At 51.6% G+C, this 18,564-nt stretch overlaps 3 protein-coding genes across 5 annotated transcripts in view; all 3 read right to left on the reverse strand.

Moving 5' to 3' along the window:
* canx (calnexin) overlaps positions 1-18,564 on the reverse strand; it is a 44,803-nt gene that overhangs the window by 10,381 nt on the left and 15,858 nt on the right. The gene's annotated exons all lie outside the window — the stretch shown is intronic.
* On the reverse strand, positions 1,795-3,738 carry ltc4s (leukotriene C4 synthase). Its single transcript, XM_062477200.1, has 5 exons — positions 3,608-3,738; positions 3,383-3,482; positions 2,785-2,855; positions 2,507-2,588; positions 1,795-2,131 (listed from the first exon to the last, which is right to left on the reverse strand). The coding sequence occupies exons 1-5, from the start codon at positions 3,663-3,665 to the stop codon at positions 1,993-1,995; spliced, it is 450 nt and encodes a 149-aa protein (XP_062333184.1). The 5' UTR covers positions 3,666-3,738; the 3' UTR covers positions 1,795-1,992.
* maml1 (mastermind-like transcriptional coactivator 1) lies at positions 3,915-18,560 on the reverse strand. Of its 3 annotated transcripts, none has more exons than XM_062477193.1 (6): positions 16,876-18,560; positions 12,647-14,053; positions 8,314-8,544; positions 7,218-7,350; positions 5,234-6,294; positions 3,915-5,168 (listed from the first exon to the last, which is right to left on the reverse strand). In XM_062477193.1, the coding sequence occupies exons 1-5, from the start codon at positions 17,206-17,208 to the stop codon at positions 5,264-5,266; spliced, it is 3,135 nt and encodes a 1,044-aa protein (XP_062333177.1). In that variant the 5' UTR covers positions 17,209-18,560; the 3' UTR covers positions 3,915-5,168; positions 5,234-5,263. The 3 variants fall into 3 exon arrangements, with proteins under 3 accessions (XP_062333177.1, XP_062333176.1, XP_062333175.1); XM_062477192.1 differs by having other exon boundaries at positions 8,314-8,541; positions 12,647-14,059; positions 16,876-18,559; XM_062477191.1 differs by having other exon boundaries at positions 12,647-14,059; positions 16,876-18,559.

Below are 18,564 nucleotides of genomic sequence, written 5' to 3' on the forward strand. Positions count from 1 at the left end.
TAGTAACCTGAGACAGTTTAACTAACGCATTCCTCCCATTCCTACAAAGTCTCATTTAAGAAACTGCATTCCAGATTTAAGATGCTTGAAGGACCTCCAGAGTGAATCTAAACTTGTTTTGTTTTTTTGTGAGAGAGAACTGTAAAAATGCTTCTGGATGTAGAAATGCATTTAGCGAGCAGTCCACTGCAAACAGGGGAAATGTTCATTCTCAAATTCAATGTAAGATATGGGACTGTAAAAGTGTGTGTGTGTGTGTGAGAGAGAGTGTGTGTGTGTACCAGCCAGATGCGGACCACTTGGTGTGGTAAAGTTTACGACAGGAAGTACCTGGCTGCAGAAATCCTTTTACCCCACAGTTCTGAAAAAAATTTAAAAAAAACTAATGTGGCATCAGTTCTGGAGAACACATGTGGACTCCACACTTCATACACCCTGGCAGTGACTAACACACTCTCACACACACGCCTCAAGTTAAAATGAGCTACTTCCCAGTATGTGAAATCAGTCCACTGAAACAAACACCCATCTTCTCATCATATTTATTCATCCCACCTAAGACTCACACACTGACATTGTCAGTCGTCAATACCCAAAACTTCACCCGTCTAGGAGAAGCCCTCTGCTTGGGGCTCTTTCATTCATCCAGGGGCGGAGGGTGAGGCTGTGGTGGTCGTTCCTTCCCAGGGGCCAGCTCTCGTAGCTGGGCCGTAGCCTCTGTCACCATGTCCATCAGGACCTCCACGCGGAGCATCAGTGCGTTCGTCTCCTCCCTGAGCTCCTGGTTTCTCTTCTTGAGGCGGGCGACCCTGCCACTCTCCTCAGCCTTGGGGCTCACTTCCTGGCCTCTGTTTAGGAGTTGCCACCGGCCCTCCCGGAAGGTGAAGGTGTGGCCGGCGAGGGTGAGGGTCGGGGGCCGTGTGCTGGGCCCCAGCTCTGCGTAGAGGGCCTGGTGTTCCAGGGTGTGGAGGGAGGAGAGGGAGGCGTCGAGACGGCCAGGGCTGGGTTTGGGGTTCCACACGTCTGACAACACAGCAGGGATGAAGGAGGACATCTGGGAACTCAACGCTTTCTTCCACATTCCCCTGAACAAGCTTTCTCTAGAGTCCTCCATGGTCTGAGAGCCGAGGTTGACTGTTGGACCTCGTCAGATGGTTCGGGTTGTGGAGGTGGTTCTGAAAAAGGAGGCCATGGCTTCACGTGTGTGTCAGCTTCATCGCTGGTGGACTCGGACAGTTTCACGGTCAGTCACCTGTCTGAATAAAGCTCCACAGACAAGACAACTCTGCTGATGAATCTTACTAGATTACCATGGCAATGGAATAGAACTGTTTTCTTTCATCGTCATAATGGACAATTACATTAGAATCACAGAGAAGTTATAATGGGGAAACGTTCCACAAAACACTGACTTTAGACCTCTGTGAGCAGACCATTCCTCTGGAAGCATTACCCAGACGCAGTTTACAAACTTTATCCTTCCTTTTCATCCTAAACCCCAAACTCCAATTATCTCTTTAATGCTGCCAGATGCTCTGCTTTGAGGTCTCCATCCTGCCCTGAAACCATCTGATTTCCCCCACATGACAAGTGGGTAGGATGGAGGTATTTGACTGCAAAAACAGAAGTGATCCATGTGTATGTTGGAGACTCACACTTCACTGTTCCTATCAAGTATAATATTATATTCTAGTAATTTCTACACACACACACACACACACTAACTACATGAAATATCCTCTTAATGTACAAAAAAAATACTCCCAAGTTTTATATATGTAAAATTTACTTTTAATAAAACACACCTTTGTGACAGTCAATTGACAGTTCAATAACAGACTATTTTATAATTTCAGGAATATAGTCCCCCGCCCCCCCCCCCCCCGCATCTAAAACTCTGAAAAGGCATTACATAGACTATGACGCCACCTAGTGTAGTGGCTATGATGACACCATGGTATTTCAATCTCAAAACTTCGTTCCTCGTGCCGCTTACTCCACGAGACCCCGCAGAACCAGCTGGGGCAAGTCCAGGTCCAGGTGGAACCGGAACAACGAGCATAGCACGCCCAGGGAGGAGAACACGATGAGAACCCAGAGAACCTTGGCGCTGAAATACAACGGGGCCAGTCTGGAAGCGGAGAACCACAGGGAAGGTATCATTTATTGAAGATATCATTTTTTTTTTAAGTCGCACTAAAGGCCCTTTCAGACAGAACGCGTCAAAGGCACCACTGCGCTCTGAAACCGCTAACGAAAACGCGCAAATATATTTTTTCGAACAGCGCAATAGCCTATATCAGGAAAATAGATATTTGCGTGGATTCGGTGAACCCAGCGGTGAGCGCAGCGCAAATCGCGTTCCGTTTGAAAAGTCTTTAGTTATATAACATATATTATCAAAATGTTGCCTAGTTATTTATTTAACGGCATCAAGCCAAATAACTTGAAAGGTGCAGGTGCAGTCAGGCCTGCAAACACTCAGTGTAGTGTTCCGTTTCCTCACCTTCCTTGCGCTGACTTTGCATAGCCTGTGAAGTAACAGTAGCGTCCACACAGGTACAGGAGACCACACAGCGAAGACACACCTGGAATATCAGCTTACAGTTACATGCTGTGGCTTTGAAGTACTTTTACCGAAATCATGCACATTTCAGTGATATAAATACATTTCAAATGCATATAAATACTGCAACAAAAAAAGTTAACATGTACAAAACTAGTCTAAATGTAAAAGTCCATGTTGAACATGGGTTCTCTCCTCGAGGAGAGCAGGTGGTCTACCTTGGCTGAAGAACACTCCTGACACCCACAGCACCGTGAGGAAGATGGGAAAGTACTCCGAAGAATTAACCCTGAATAATAAAAGACCACACACTACATGACAGCATACACACACCACACACACACCACACGACAGCATACACACACCACACGACAGCATACACACACCACACGACAGCATACACACGCCACACGACAGCACACACACCACACGACAGCATACACACACTACGACAGCATACATCACAGTATACGATGAACTTCATTGTCCCGCTCAGAGAAATTTGTCTTGGACTCTGACTTGGACTCTGACTCTGCGGTGCGTCATGAATGCCTTGAGTCACAATGACAACAAACAATACATCCTCAGCCATAACCGCATCAACAGTTACATAACAGTATTTCCCATATCCCATAACATAACACATACATGACCTTCATGGCCGTGTGCACCAGACGAGCGAGTTAGTTTAGTTTTTGGTTTACACACACTACATAACAGCATACACAAACAAACACATATTACGACTCCATTTCCCCTTTTTCCTCTGAATGGCACACAAGCAGGTCAACGGCTGATCTGACAACAAAGGCTTACTGAGCTCTGTGAACTCTCTCGAAGTCTGGGTGACCAGAGGTGGCTGGGGGGGGAACAGAGTACTTCCTCCGGGCGTAGATCACCTGGAGAGAGAAGTAAGCTGGGGCAGAGCCAGTTTACAACACAGTCAGCTACGAGGGAAAATGACAACCAACCATCAGTTTAATAAACATATACCTTCCCCTGAGAGCAGATCAGGAAGAGGACAAGTTCCAAGCAGCTTACCCTGTTCCAGCACCCCCAGTAGAGACACAGCAGCGAGTAACACCACCTGTTCCTGCATAGCTACAGAGGAGCAGGGAGGAGAGTGAGAGGAGGGAGGGAGGAGAGTGAGAGGAGGGAGGGAGGAGAGTGAGAGGAGGGAGGGAGGAGAGTGAGAGGAGGGAGGGGAGTGAGAGGAGGGAGGGAGGAGAGTGAGAGGAGGGAGTGAGAGGAGGGAGGGATATGCAGAACCACAGTAGTGGGGTGTGTTCGATTGAACCAGCAGAGCAGAGAAACAATATCCACAAAGACAGACCACGCAGACACAAGATCATTTCTAAAGAACTATATTTACATTTAATACTCTTGTTTTACAAAGAACCATATTAAAAAGTATAAAATACTTACAAAATCCGGTGCAATATATAAAAATAAGATCTCTTCTCCAGAACAATAGGAAATGCATACATACAAAAAAATATACTTATATACATGTACAGAATCCTCTGACACAAGAGATGACCCTCTCCAGAATCAGGGTGTGTTTGAAAGCAAGTGAAGACCATCTGCTCTTGGAAATGATGATTCTTGGAAACGACCTTTGACACTGGACGAGTCAACGGTTCGCACGTTAAAACCGTTTTGGAACTCCTACCCGGCTTCTATCTGAACAGGATGTGGTACACTATGCCCACTTGTGTTATAAGTGACATCCGGTAACGATATCTAGCACAGATTTAGCAGACACGTCTCATCTGTGGAGGCCAACATCTGAGTCACCCTGCTGCCGTCTGGTTCAGCAGTAGCTTCAGGAAGGGTCAGATGGAGTGAAATCTATGCTGAATATTTTGTCACCACGGTGACTGACGACAACAGGGGTTTTTATCGTGCATGTTGGTTTGTGACCAATAAACCCTCTGTAGGTAGTTAAGTATGGGATGGCAGCATCTGCAGCAGTGTGAGCGCTGACCACACATGAAGACTCCACTGTCTCTGTCCGTGGACAAACAAAGGGGAATGTGTCACTACGCCATCTCTGCAACTGAGCATATTTTCATATACATCATTTGCGTAAGGCCTCCTTTGTTTTCCCAAACACACCATGATGGAAGGGCGAGGGTGGGTCCAACACACCCCTACTGAAGGACTACGGTGTTTTGGTAGGCTTGGGACGTGTGTACCCTCTGTGTGTGCAGGATTCAGTGGTTTGGTACTGAGCCACAGGTTCAGTAGTAATAGTAGTAGTAGTAGTAGTAGTAGTATTATTATAGTAGTACTATAGTAGTAGTAAAGTTCTCTGTTCTCCAGTCCTGGAGAACGCTCGGTCTGACAGAGCCTGTGCAGCTCTCAGCGTTCCATCTACACACTTGGTGTGTACACACACACTCTCTCAACACACACACACAACAACGCTCTCAGCTGAGTCGGAACAGTGTCGAGAAGCATTTGTCATCCACCACAGCTTCGGTTCGTCCCCCAGGTCGCTGTTGCAGCAAAACCATGACAGGCCATGACCTAGACACCTCACCCGGGTCCTCCCTCTCTCCCTGGGCTCGTCTCCCTCTCTCTCTCCGACAGACGGCTTGTTGGACATGTTGAGACTCATCCCATGTTTCAGTGTGGCCCTGGTCCCTCCACAGCCCCCAGCAGGAGAGGCAGCAGGAGAGGCAGCAGGAGAGCTCACTGGTGGCTGGCTAGCAGCTCGTCCAGATCGTCCATCCACTCCTGAGTGCTCTGGCCCTTAAGGAGCGTGTCCAGGTCCCCGTCACCAGGGAAACCAGACCGAGGGCTGTAGCCAAACGACAGCTGCTGCTGCTGTTGCTGTGGTTGTTGACCGACTGTCCGGGTCACCTGGTAACCCTGGCTACACTGCAGGCCCGTCCGGTTCCCTGCCTGGTTCCCCGGTCCAAACACCCCCAGGTCAGGCAGGACACCCTGGTTCTGAACCACCTGCTGCTGCTGGTTCTGCTGCTGGCTCTGGACCGGCGGGCCCAGACCCAGACCCTGGGGGTTGGGCCCGGGCCGGGGGGCGATGCCTGACTGCATCATCTGCTGCCCGGGGGTCATGCCCCCCATCGTGCGCCCGTTGGTGTTTGCGCCAAAGGGGGCGCCGGCGGTGGGCATCTTGGGCATGCGAGTCTGCTGCTGCAGGTGGAAGGAGCTGGGGGTGGAGAAGGCGTTGGGCGGCAGGCTGCCGTTGGTGGAGGGCGTCTGAGCGGGCATGGCCTGGTGCTGCGGCCACACCTGGCTCTGGACACTCTGCAGGGTGTTGGGCATGGGGCTGGGCATGGGGCTGGGCATGGCCCCCAGGGAGCCTGGCACCCTGGCCAGAGGAGGCTGCTTCAGCAGGGCTGCGCTGGGCTGGTTCTTCAGGTGCTGCGGCTGCTGGGGCAGCCTGCTGTGTCTGTAGGGGGGGCCCATGCCTCCCCCAGCCTGCCTCTGGAGGGCGCTCTGCTGGGAGGGGTGGCCGGGCAGCAGCCCCATGCTGTTATAGAGAACCTGCTGGACATCCATACCTCCTCCTCCTCCTCCTCCACATGCAGGGAGGCTCAGGTCAGCCTGGCTGGAGGCAGGGGGGGCGGGGCCAGGGGCGGGGCCACCGCCCTGGCCCATGTTCATACCCAGCATGCTTTGCGTCTGGGGGAACATGCGCTGGGTTCCGGGGGCGGGGCCGCCTAAAGAACCCACGTTGCCCATTGGCTGAGAGGATCCTGTAGGGGGAACAGAGAAGTAAGAGAATAGAACTATAACTAATTAAAAGGCAACCAAGCTTCCCTCTTTCCCCATCTCTCAACTCAACACAGAAAACCTTCACCAAGGTTTCCATGCTTATGAAAATGGACTTTCTCTGCACTGCCAAAACTATTCAGCTCAAACTCAGTTGACCCCACATATAATCAAAGGACACGAGAGATTTGGATTCTGTGTAAAAGAGACATTTGAGATCCCTCTTATGTGAACACATACACACTTTACATAAATGCTGCTTTGTGAAAGAGACAGGAATAGGAGGATAAGCATTCTCCCTCTCTCTCTCTAAATATGTAAATAGATATAACCCTAACCATATCTATCTAGATATCTATACACACAACAAACAGTCTTTATAGACAAGGACTGTTTGATCTGGCCCAATTCCACCCTATGGGTCGGTGTTACTAGTTTGTAATTCAAATGAGTTCAACAGGATGCATCATTTGCATGAGATGCAGATAAACAGATGCCTGTGGGAGCAGGTTCACTCCAACAACACAGCAAACAGCCCTCCGCACGCTGCCCCTCCCTCCGCACGCTGCCCCTCCCTCCGCACGCTGCCCCTCCCTCCGCACGCTGCCCCTCCCTCCGCACGCTGCCCCTCCCTCCGCACGCTGCCCCTCCCTCCGCACGCTGCCCCTCCCTCCGCACGCTGCCCATTGCCTAAGCAGCCCCCCACCCACCCACCCGGTCTGACACCACCCTACCACCTTAACTAACACATTTTCTGCGGGAAACCCTGCAGTCGTAACACCATGCCCACGTTACGGCAGACACAAACAAGACCACAGCCTTTCAGGAGGTGCTCAGAGAGGGTTACTGGGGGAAGCGTCCCCACAACACTGATAGGAACAGACCAGTGTGTGTGTGTAGCTCGTACCGGGGAACTGGGAGACCTGTGTCTGCTGGAAGGGGTTCTGTGCGGGGGGCTGTGTCTGCTGGTCGTGGTACTGAGGGGGGGGGCGGGTCAGGTGTCTCTGCAGCTGCTGCTCCTGCTGCTGCCGCTGCTTCTCCTGCACACACACACACACACACACACACACAAAATTAAATAAGTTTAGAAAGTCATATATAAAAAAAATAAACACGTTTTGAAAGGTTGTAAAACTACGATGGCGTATTAGGGCCAGTGTAGGGGGGTATTAGGGCCAGTGTGTTTGTGTGTGGGGGGGGTATTAGGGCCAGTGTGTTTGTGTGTGGGGGGGGGGGTATTAGGGCCAGTGTGTGTGTGTGGGGGGGGGTATTAGGGCCAGTGTAGGGGGGTATTAGGGCCAGTGTGTGTGTGTGGGGGGGGGAATTAGGGCCAGTGTAGGGGGGAGGGGGGTATTAGGGCCAGTGTGGGTAAAAAAGAAAATCAGAGCCGGAGGGGGGGGGGGGGGGGGTAATATTCCGAGATTAAAGTCACAAATTTGCGAGAAAAAAACTAATCGCTTCACTTTGCATGGTAGTTCTTGATGCACAAAAGCCATCACCTCATCCAAATAAGTAGGGCCTATTATTTTTCCTTCTGAATAGGCCCAAATCACGGCAATGTCTTTTCAAAGTCCGAATGCTTATTACAATCTGGTGATTCTGGGCTAAAATCAGGAGTAGCCTATTTCCTTATTGCTGAATCCTATTGAAAAGTATAATTCTGATTTTTTCTCGCAAATTTACGACTTGAATCTTGGAATATCGCCCCCCTCCAGCTCCTACAGTGGCCCTAATATGCCGTCGTATAAAATAAATGTAGAAAAAAGTTTAAAAAAAAAAAAGGTTGAAAGGTTTAAAAAGTAAAGTTACAAAAAGTTTTGAAAGGTAAAAATGTTATATAAACAAATAAATAAAGGTTCGCAATCTTTTCTTAAGGTTTGAAAAAAAAGAAATTGGGGGGAAAATAACACTTTTTTTTTGCATCATTGATGATGAGTACTTGATGAGCACTCTACCATAGTCTGCCTAAGCCAGCCATGAACTTTGACCTCTTGACCCCTCACCTGTTCAGCCATCATCTGTTGCTGCTGTCTCTGGCTCAGGAGGAACTGCAGCTGCTGCTGCTGTTGTTGCTGCTGCTGCTGGTGATGCTGCTGTTTCAGAACTGCAGCAGGGTTGCTAAGGAAGGCCGGGTTGCCGTGGTTGGGCTGCATGATGCTGCCCCCTGGTGGCTGGGGCATGGAGCTGCCAGGCCCGGGGCCCTGGGGGGCAGCAGGGTAGGAGGCCTGGTCCTGCTGGGGGACATGGAAAGGATGCTGTTACAGGACACAGCCACCAGGGGGCACAGGGACAGAAGTTAGTTAGTTAAAAAAGAGGTCAACAATAAATTGTAGGCTAAATCAAATCAAGCCTGTTGATTGAATCGGTTGATTGGAACCTGTGGGGAACACAGATTCATCGATAGATCCCTAAGTGGTTTACATTTGCTACAAACGTGCATCGAGTCTAACCTCGAAACAGCACTGCTTTCTCAGAGTAAGGAAAGGTTTAGGCTGCTTGTCTGACAGTTTTAAAAGGGAATAATCAGCCTGCATCTCTGCTCCTACTGCCCAACAGTACTGGAGCTTTGGAGCCAGGAAGCACCTCTCCAGAGGGAGCGGTGGAAAGTTGGCTGGAGAGCCCAAGTCTCTGGGCTGTGGAGCGGGCTGGGGGATATTTTAGGTCCATCCATGCCACAAAACAAAGATGAGTCAGGGAGGGGGGAACGGAGGGCAGGGGAACGGACAGGGGAGCAGGGGAACAGACAGGGGAGCAGGGGAACAGACAGGGGAGCAGGGGAACAGACAGGGGAGCAGGGGAACGGACATGGGAGCAGGGGAACGGACAGGGGAGCAGGGGAACGGACAGGGGAGCAGGGGAACAGACAGGGGAGCAGGGGAACAGACAGGGGAGCAGGGGAACAGACAGGGGAGCAGGGGAACAGACAGGGGAGCAGGGGAACAGACAGGGGAGCAGGGGAACAGACAGGGGAGCAGGGGAACGGACAGGGGAGCAGGGGAACGGACAGGGGAGCAGGGGAACGGACAGGGGAGCAGGGGAACGGACAGGGGAGCAGGGGAACGGACAGGGGAGCAGGGGAACGGACAGGGGAGCAGGGGAACGGACAGGGGAGCAGGGGAACGGACAGGGGAGCAGGGGAACGGACAGGGGAGCAGGGGAACAGACAGGGGAGCAGGGGAACAGACAGGGGAGCAGGGGAACAGACAGGGGAGCAGGGGAACAGACAGGGGAGCAGGGGAACAGACAGGGGAGCAGGGGAACAGACAGGGGAGCAGGGGAACAGACAGGGGAGCAGGGGAACAGACAGGGGAGCAGGGGAACAGACAGGGGAGCAGGGGAACAGACAGGGGAGCAGGGGAACAGACAGGGGAGCAGGGGAACAGACAGGGGAGCAGGGGAACAGACAGGGGAGCAGGGGAACAGACAGGGGAGCAGGGGAACAGACAGGGGAGCAGGGGAACAGACAGGGGAGCAGGGGAACAGACAGGGGAGCAGGGGAACAGACAGGGGAGCAGGGGAACAGACAGGGGAGCAGGGGAACAGACAGGGGAGCAGGGGAACAGACAGGGGAACAGACAGGGGAACAGACAGGGGAACAGACAGGGGAGCAGGGGAACAGACAGGGGAGCAGGGGAACAGACAGGGGAGCAGGGGAACAGACAGGGGAGCAGGGGAACAGACAGGGGAGCAGGGGAACAGACAGGGGAGCAGGGGAACAGACAGGGGAGCAGGGGAACAGACAGGGGAGCAGGGGAACAGACAGGGGAGCAGGGGAACAGACAGGGGAGCAGGGGAACAGACAGGGGAGCAGGGGAACAGACAGGGGAGAGGAGGAGGGCAGGGGAACAGACAGGGGAGCAGGGGAACAGACAGGGGAGCAAGGGAACAGACAGGGGAGAGGAGGAGGGCAGGGGAACAGACAGGGGAGCAACGGAACAGACAGGGGAGAGGAGGAGGAGGAAGAGATGGGAGAGAAAGAGAGGAGGGATCGGACAGTGTCTCGCGAGAGAAGAGACCCCCTTATGGGAGAGAGAAGCAGCTATATTTAAATAGAGAGAGAACGGGGAGGGGGGGGGGCTGGGCTGAAAATACCCTGGTCAGGACAGGAGAGCTGAGAGAGAGAGAGGAGGGAGAGGAGGAGGGGGGGATGCATGAAAGGCTGCTTTGTCGTGGTACCCCCCCCCCCCACACACACACACACACCAACCCCCGTGAGAGTCTGCACGCCAGCTCCTTAGCAACCAGCTGCTTGACCCAGACAGACAGACACACACACACACACACACACACACTTGTGGGGCCCATGCCAGACTTGCAGAGACAAAAAAAAATAAAAAATAGACCATCCACAAACATACACTCAAAACAAAGGATGTACATTCAGTCATACAAAAACTTTTTGTCCGTGTGTATAACCAGTACTGGAGTGTACGCCGTTTATACACAATCAATATGGCATATTAATAAAACCAAACTGCGACAACATGAAATACGCATTGTGGTGATTCAAGATGAACACATTGCTCCAGTCTGACTCCTCATGTTGACAAAACAAGGACATAACTTCAGCTACCAGTTATGAACTGCTGTGAGACCAACATCCATCTGGTTATGATTAATGTCGAGAGGAAGATCCCTGAATTTGGGATAATTTAGTTTCTCTATGCCCATTTCCTTTACGTGTCGTTGGAGAGTCCAATCCACAATCTACTTCACTAATGGTAATTAGTGTAAACAAATATTATGATGCTAATGCAGGCAATCCACATCCATTGTCTCTGGTCAACATCCTAATCTAGACTAGTGGTTGTTTTGTCATCCAAGACAAACATCAAGCCAGTCCTGTTTGTTTGACCTGTGTGAACCGAAGGTTGATACCAATTAAACCATCTCTCTGGAGGATGGCGGTAAGTGTGGTCAATAGGGATGGGCGATATGGCCTAAAATCCATATTGGGATATACATTGCAGCCTCTTGCGATAACGATATATGTATCACGATATATAAATTATAATAGAACCATTTCAGAACAGGTTACATAGACCCCCAGTTTCCCACACATAGACTAATTTGTGGAGGTGCGCCACAGAATCAACACCGGCAGCCACATATTACGTTTCGTTATTATTATTTTTAACGCTGTTTAAAGCAAGCAGCGTATTCGTTCAGCTGCATTTCCTTTCCCTGCTCTCCCACCGTCTCTTTGTCACTCGCGCGTCTCTCACATACACGCGCACACACAGTCACAACGTCAGCACACGCTAGCAACGACACTATGCGATATCAGCGAGCCTTCAGCATTAGTAGGCTACCGTAGCTACGAGTCTAGGAAAGTTGACCAGCTAAATACTTATTTAGCACTAGCGTTGCTACCTGCATATATGCAGAAATTGTTTACAATATTTTGAGGCTTCAACCATTGCTGCTCAAGCAGAAAGACAGGGTCAGGGAGAGAAAGACATAGATTCGCTAGGCCTTTAAGAAAGAGTAGGAGAGGATATAATACATATATATTTATTTAAAAAAAAAAGTTATGTGTAACGTTCTGTGTAACGACCCCCCCCCCCCCCCCCCCCCCAGTAGTTTGCTGATGCTCGTCGGACGGCTTAAATCCGAATCAAGTCCAAATAATGGATGTTGCACCGGTCTTTTTCACCAGCTTTAACTTTAAGCCATAGCTACTCAAGATGATTAATACGATGATACGTTGCAGCTCGTGGCTCTAAATTTCATGGGTAGATTGCGTCCTACATGCATTATCGCGATAGTGCAATAGAATTAAAATCTCTATCGTAGGCCAATTTTGTATCATTTATATTGCATATCGTTTATATCGCCCATTCCTAGTGGTCAGGTGAGGTGTGTGTGGCCAGGTAAGTGTGGTCAGGTGAGGTGTGTGTGGCCAGGTAAGTGTGGTCAGGTGAGGTGTGTGTGGCCAGGTAAGTGTGGTCAGGTGAGGTGTGTGTGGCCAGGTAAGTGTGGTCAGGTGAGGTGTGTGTGGCCAGGTAAGTGTGGTCAGGTGAGGTGTGTGTGGCCAGGTAAGTGTGGTCAGGTGAGGTGTGTGTGGCCAGGTAAGTGTGTGTGGTCAGGGAGGTGAGGTGTGTGTGGCCAGGTAAGTGTGTGTGGTCAGGTGAGGTGTGTGTGGCCAGGTAAGTGTGTGTGGTCAGGTGAGGTGTGTGTGGCCAGGTAAGTGTGTGTGGTCAGGGAGGTGTGTGTGGCCAGGTAAGTGTGTGTGGTCAGGGAGGTGTGTGTGGTCAGGTAAGTGTGTGTGGTCAGGGAGGTGTGTGTGGTCAGGTAAGTGTGTGTGGTCAGGGAGGTGAGGTCAGGGAGTCTCACCTGAGCGTGGGGACAGAAGGCCAGGCTTGCTTTCTGCTTCATTTGCTGCTGCTGGCGAAGGAGAGACAGCAGAGTTGCCTTGTTCTGGCTCTGGGTGTTGGGGGGCCCCCGGGGGGGCCCAGAGGCCCCCGCCTCGTAGTGGGACAGGGGCTTAGTGTTGTTGTAGTTCAGCATGGAGGACGGGGCCTGGCCCCCCGCAGACCCAGGGTGGCTGAGAGGGGCCCCCGGGGTGGGGTGCCCCAACATGTTAGGCTGCAGGTAGCCCCCTGCCCCCCCTGCCCCGGCCTTAGGGGACCCCTTGTTGGGCTGGCCTGGCATCATGAGCTGTTTGGGGTTGCTGGGGAAGTCCTGGGGGTAGAGGGAGGGGCTGGAAGGCTTCTCCAGGCCGTAGGCGGGCCCCAGGGGGGTCTGGGACGGGTTGGTGGTGGCGGGCCAGGACGGCGTGTGAGGATGAGGTCCAGCAGGGTGGAACTTGGAAGACTGGAGCTGCTGCTGTTGTTGCTGCTGCTGTTTCTGGGCCTGTTGGTGCTGGAATTGGTTCTGGATCTGCTGAGCTCTCTGCTGCTGGGCTGCCAACTGCTGGAGCTGCTGAGCGGGGGACAGGTCCTTGGAGACGGGGCCGGGAGGGAGGAGGTGGGGCTGGGGAGGGAGCTGGCGGGAGGGTGGGGGAGGCTGGGAGAGGGGCTGGCGGGAGGGGGGGGGAGGCTGGGAGAGGGGCTGGGGCAGGCCCGGGGAAGAGGCCTTGGAGGATGTGGCGGTGGCGGGGGAGTTGGTGGTGTGGACTGGAGGCCCGGAGGAGGTGGGTCTGACGTGGGGCGAGGCGGTGCGGGAGTCTTGCTCGAAGGCAGCCGACACCGGGGAGAACTCTGACTTGACGCAGGCCAGGTCTGGAGGGAGGAGGCCCTGGGAGGAGGGGCCAGAGATCCCGCCCCCCGCGCTCCCGGACCCCAGCTCCGGCGGATCCTTGCGGTCGTCGAAGCCGTCGTTGAGGATGTCCTGGATGTCCTCGTAGGCCACCGAGCGGTTGAGTTCCTCCATCAGCTCAGTCCACTCCTGCTCGTTGAGGTTGAGGTCGGGGAACAGGTTGCTGCCAGGCCCTCCTCCTGGGAGCATGCATGGGAGCACATCATCCACCGGCTCCTGCTTCATCTCCTTCAGCCTGAACTCCTGCTCCGAGGCCCCACCCACCAGGCCCCCGGGCTTCCTGTTGGTGCCATGGTTACCGTTGGGTAGGAGGGCGTCCACGCCCAGGCCCTGCTTGCTGTCCAGGGGGGAGCGGGGGGGCAAGGTGGAGATGCCGTTGTCCAGGCAGGCCTTCTTGGAAGGGGGGTAGCCGTCGCTGTAGCCGTTGACCTGGTCTCGTCCCAGCGGGGAGACAGAGCTCTCCTGCTTCCTCCGAACTGTCTCCTGCAGCTGGGGAGAGCACACACACCGTTACACACACTCTCACTGCTAACACATGGATATATACACACACACACACATTTGTAATGTAAAAGTATTTTTAACTCTCACTGCTAACACGTTAATACATACACACACACACATTTGTAATGTAAAAGTATTATTATATCGACATGTAGGATTATACAAAAAAATTCTAGGATTCCCAGTCAGATGGGAGAGCTGGGGGTGGGGCTGTTACTGAATGGTCACATAAGGATCCATCAGACACAAACTTGAGAAGGCAATTACGTATCTGCTTCCCCCTGCTGAGATCTCTTCCCTCTGCTGAGATCTCTTCCCTCTGCTGAGATCTCTTCCCTCTGCTGAGATCTCTTCCCCCTGCTGAGATCTCTTCCCTCTGCTGAGATCTCTTCCCTCTGCTGAGATCTCTTCCCTCTGCTGAGATCTCTTCCCTCTGCTGAGATCTCTTCCCTCTGCTGAGATCTCTTCCCTCTGCTGAGATCTCTTCCCTTTATTGGCTGAGAGCCACAGGACCAGTACACGAGGCAGGTGAGTCAAACAGCAACATTCAGACCACACGAGGACTGGTGAAAGTTCACCAGCACGCAAGTTTTGAACTTGCGTGCTGGTGAACTTTCACCAGTAATCTAACGCAAAAGAAAAACGTATAAAAGAGATATACAGCGTTTCATTACGTTCCTATGAAGTTACCGGTTAAAAATTGTGCGCATATTCACCACGTTTAAAAGAGAATTCTGGTAATTCGCCTATTAATCGTGTCATGACACAATTTAAGTGGTTTCCAATAATAACTGGGCTCAGGGAAGCTCTCCACAGTTGGGGCAGATCCAGGAGATATTTCTGTCCTCCTGTGAGACGACACTCAGAGCAGATGCTCTGGTCGTTTCATCAGACCTGGTACGTGCATCTCCACAAAAACAAACTCCTACAACAAGGCTGTTTAATACGTCGTTCTCAGAGGTGGGAGTTAGAGGCCGGAGAAAGACTAGGGTGTCTGCCCTGGCCTCGACTCTAACCCCTGCCCTGGCCTCGACTCTAACCCTGCACTCCCCCACAGCGGAGCTAGAAAAACTTTGGCGACTCACTTTAGAGCTTTATGAACCTGAAAAACTGGTCTCTGTCTTCCAGCCTCCCCCTCCTCTTCACTCCACCCCCACCCTCTCTCTCCCTCTCCCACTGCCTATCTCTCTCTCTCTCCCTGCCCGTCTCCCCCCCTCCACCTCCCCTCCAGCTACCACCACCACCACCAGAGACCCGAAGCCACATGAAACTAATTACCATGTGTATGGGTGGTGGGACCCCCACAACAAAGAGCTAGTGGCAGGGCCACGGAGGGGAGAGGGGAGCGTGCCGAATTCTTTCCCGGGCCCGGCAAAAGACCGTTGTCTCGCTCTTTGAAGCCCCCCCCCCACCTACCCCTCCCCGAGCCCCCCCTAAACCCTGCCCCAGCCCTGCCCCCCCCCCCACAATGGGCCTCTGCTCTGTGGGAAGAGAGGGAGTGGAGGCTCGGAGGGCAGAGCAGCAGATCCACAGTGGGACGATAAGGCAGAGCTCCTTTAAGCCTGCGCGCGTCAGACCGGTTGGAGCAGAGCTCCTTTAAGCCTGCGCGCGTCAGACCGGTCGGAGCAGAGCTGCTAACAAGCCGGGTGACAGGTACGCTCTCTCCGGCGAGCGCCGCAAAGTCCAGACCCGTATCAGCCATCCTACACCGTTCACCACACACACAGAGTTCACTCTGTGGCAAGATTGCCGCGGTCTTTCGCCACTTTCGAGACATAAACATTCAGAACGCCTGAGCCTGGGAGAAACGGAGGAGAAACAGCAGAGCCTGGCTCTGGCAGCACCAGGAAAGGTTACTGCTGAGTCAGAGCAGGGGGCCGGGGGAGGTCTTCTAATACTCCTGAGTCATCTCTGTGGGATGGAGTCACGTCAGCCGAGCCCCGTGTTGAGCAACACCAAGGCTCACTGCGATGGGAGGGGCAGGGAGTTGGGTTGGGCAACCCACATTTCAACAGGTGATTCTCACTGTCTCACATCCTACAGAGGGATACACTACATGTCTTTAACAACCTGTAAATTGTGGATTTTTAATTGTTCTGTATACTTAACGTTTTATGTTTAGATTATAGCTACATATAAATGACATGTACAACCGGTTTGTGCTGCTGAGTTTTACCCACTAGAATGAGAAGGCCTTAGCTCTGGAAACTTACTGACAGTTATATTTTTTGTTTATCCCACTTGAGAACATGTGGAGAACTTCAGCGTTGACAATGACAGACACACTAAAATATAAAATTTAATATTAAATCATTTCAGATGGCATCCGAAAGTGTCGTGTCTGCATTCTTCAGAGTACGATAAACAAAGTGACATTATATTTTACTTTCTCACTTCTACATACAATGCACTCATTGTCTGGCGCTATCGGGGCTATTCAGTGTAATATTGGGTGAAATTGCGAGGAATCTGGATGACGGCTGCGGGACTATTGTGCTGCAGAAAACCAGAGACTGTCGAGAATAAAGCACAACACTGAGATCATGTGACAGCGCCCAGCACGCGCTCTGGAGCACGCATGTTACTGGCTACTACTCTGCTTCTCTTCCGTGACAAGCACTGCTGCAAACGGTTCTGCATTCACTGGCCAACCTCACTTTAAAAATCACCAACCACGAAAAGCACCACATTAATGCAAAACGTTGAAGTACATCAGAGCAGTTATTTTCGGTTTTCACGTGAGCACTGTTATCCGGTGTTTTCACACATCCGCCCCTTAAATCACAGTTGTGGTCACTCACCGCAATCAAAGTGCTGTTTCGGTTCTGATCTCCCGGTGTTGCGCCGTCCCCTTGCTCTGCGTTACTGCCACCGGTCGTGTGCCCTCTCTGAAGAGCCTGGTCTGAATTTGGTTGTGGCTGTCTGTGCTTACTAGACCGCTTGGCCTTAGTTTGCAGGCAGCGTTGGTGCAGTGCAAAGGTCTGCTGTCGTTCCAACTCCAGACGCTCCATCGCCGTGTTCTGGTATCGGTTCTCGCAGCTGTTGTGGTGCCGCCTGAAGAGCTCGATTCGACGGCGGAGCCGCTCCATCACCGCGCTGTGTCGCGGCGGCGGCACAACAAAATCCGCCATCATCAATAAAGACTGTTGTAAACTCTGGACTCAGGTTTCGGCAGTCCGGATAAAATGCTGAATTCGCTCCTTTTCAGTGTGGGCGTTTACACCCCCTACCCCTTTACAAAGACTGATCTGCCACTGCCATGGAGTCAACCTTTGTCTTGCTAATGTTGGCCTATTTTCACAACACACTTGTATTGGGAAAACGCATGTAAGAAGGCAGCGAGGGAAGTTCTAATTTAACCATTGCGATAACAGAAGATGCCGAGCTGTGTGTGTTGCATCCTGGCCAAACCCTTCAAATATCTCAACCGAGAACAGGGGCCTGTCAGTACTGGCTAGTAAGTCCGAAAACAAATCGCAGCAACAATGAATATTAATGAAACGAGAAAAACAACCGGTGCAATTTAATTGCCATATACTAAAACATGTTGTCAGTTATTAGTCTCGATGATATGCTTGCTAGATAGCCGATGAAACTACATTGTTAGCACAAACTTGCCAGCTAACGTAAGCTAGACAGCTAGTTACATTCCTCTGGCTAAATAAAGTTGGAAAGCGAGCAACAAAAGATCCGAACTTTCACACTGTTCAGCTACTCAACAAGCAACGAGTTACTAACCGTCCCTTAACATGAAACCACAAGGTCCAACATTTGAATGAGATTAATAGCAGGTGCGACAATAATTGAATGAAAATCTTTCTATTCACTTACCCAACTTTTACTCCGAATGCTGGCTAATGCTACATGCAACACACCAATCTCATGGTGAAAGTTAGTTGGCTAAAAGTTAGCTAGCAGAGCGAGTAACGCTGGCTGGTTCCACAGCTCTGGCTACTAAAGTTAGCTCAGTCTCCACGATTAGTAATCAAGCTAACTTGGACAGAGTAAATCAGATACTTTACATTTCCTATACTTCTGTGCAACAACACTTCACAAAAGTGTGTCAATGAGTACTGGGAGAACGCCGCGTGTTAACTTAGTTAACGAAATGCTGAGGTGTTCGCGAGCGAGCAAACAGCTGATCCCCGAGACACCGCCTGGCTCGCGCTGCTAACACCAGCTCGAGCTGCTACGGATGTGCGCTAGCCTGCCTGAGCTAGCTAGCCTACCCTAACAAAGCATGATATTCTGATTAGCTAAATAAATACATTTAAGTTGTCCACGTGTAACTATAGACTAACCGACGGTGGTCCTTGGTCTTTTGTTTGGCAAATACCAAAGTGCAACGACATACAATAATCCAACTCTGCCCCCTTTGATATTTCTATTGTTTTCCAATAGACAGGCATATCTTCGTCGCCATTTTGGTTCAAGTTTTTTCCCCCTCAACCTTTTCGTTTCCTATCGACACAAGAGGCGTTACCCAGACA

Source organism: Osmerus eperlanus, chromosome 13 (assembly GCF_963692335.1).
Source record: "Osmerus eperlanus chromosome 13, fOsmEpe2.1, whole genome shotgun sequence".
NCBI classification, from domain to species: Eukaryota; Metazoa; Chordata; class Actinopteri; order Osmeriformes; family Osmeridae; genus Osmerus; species Osmerus eperlanus.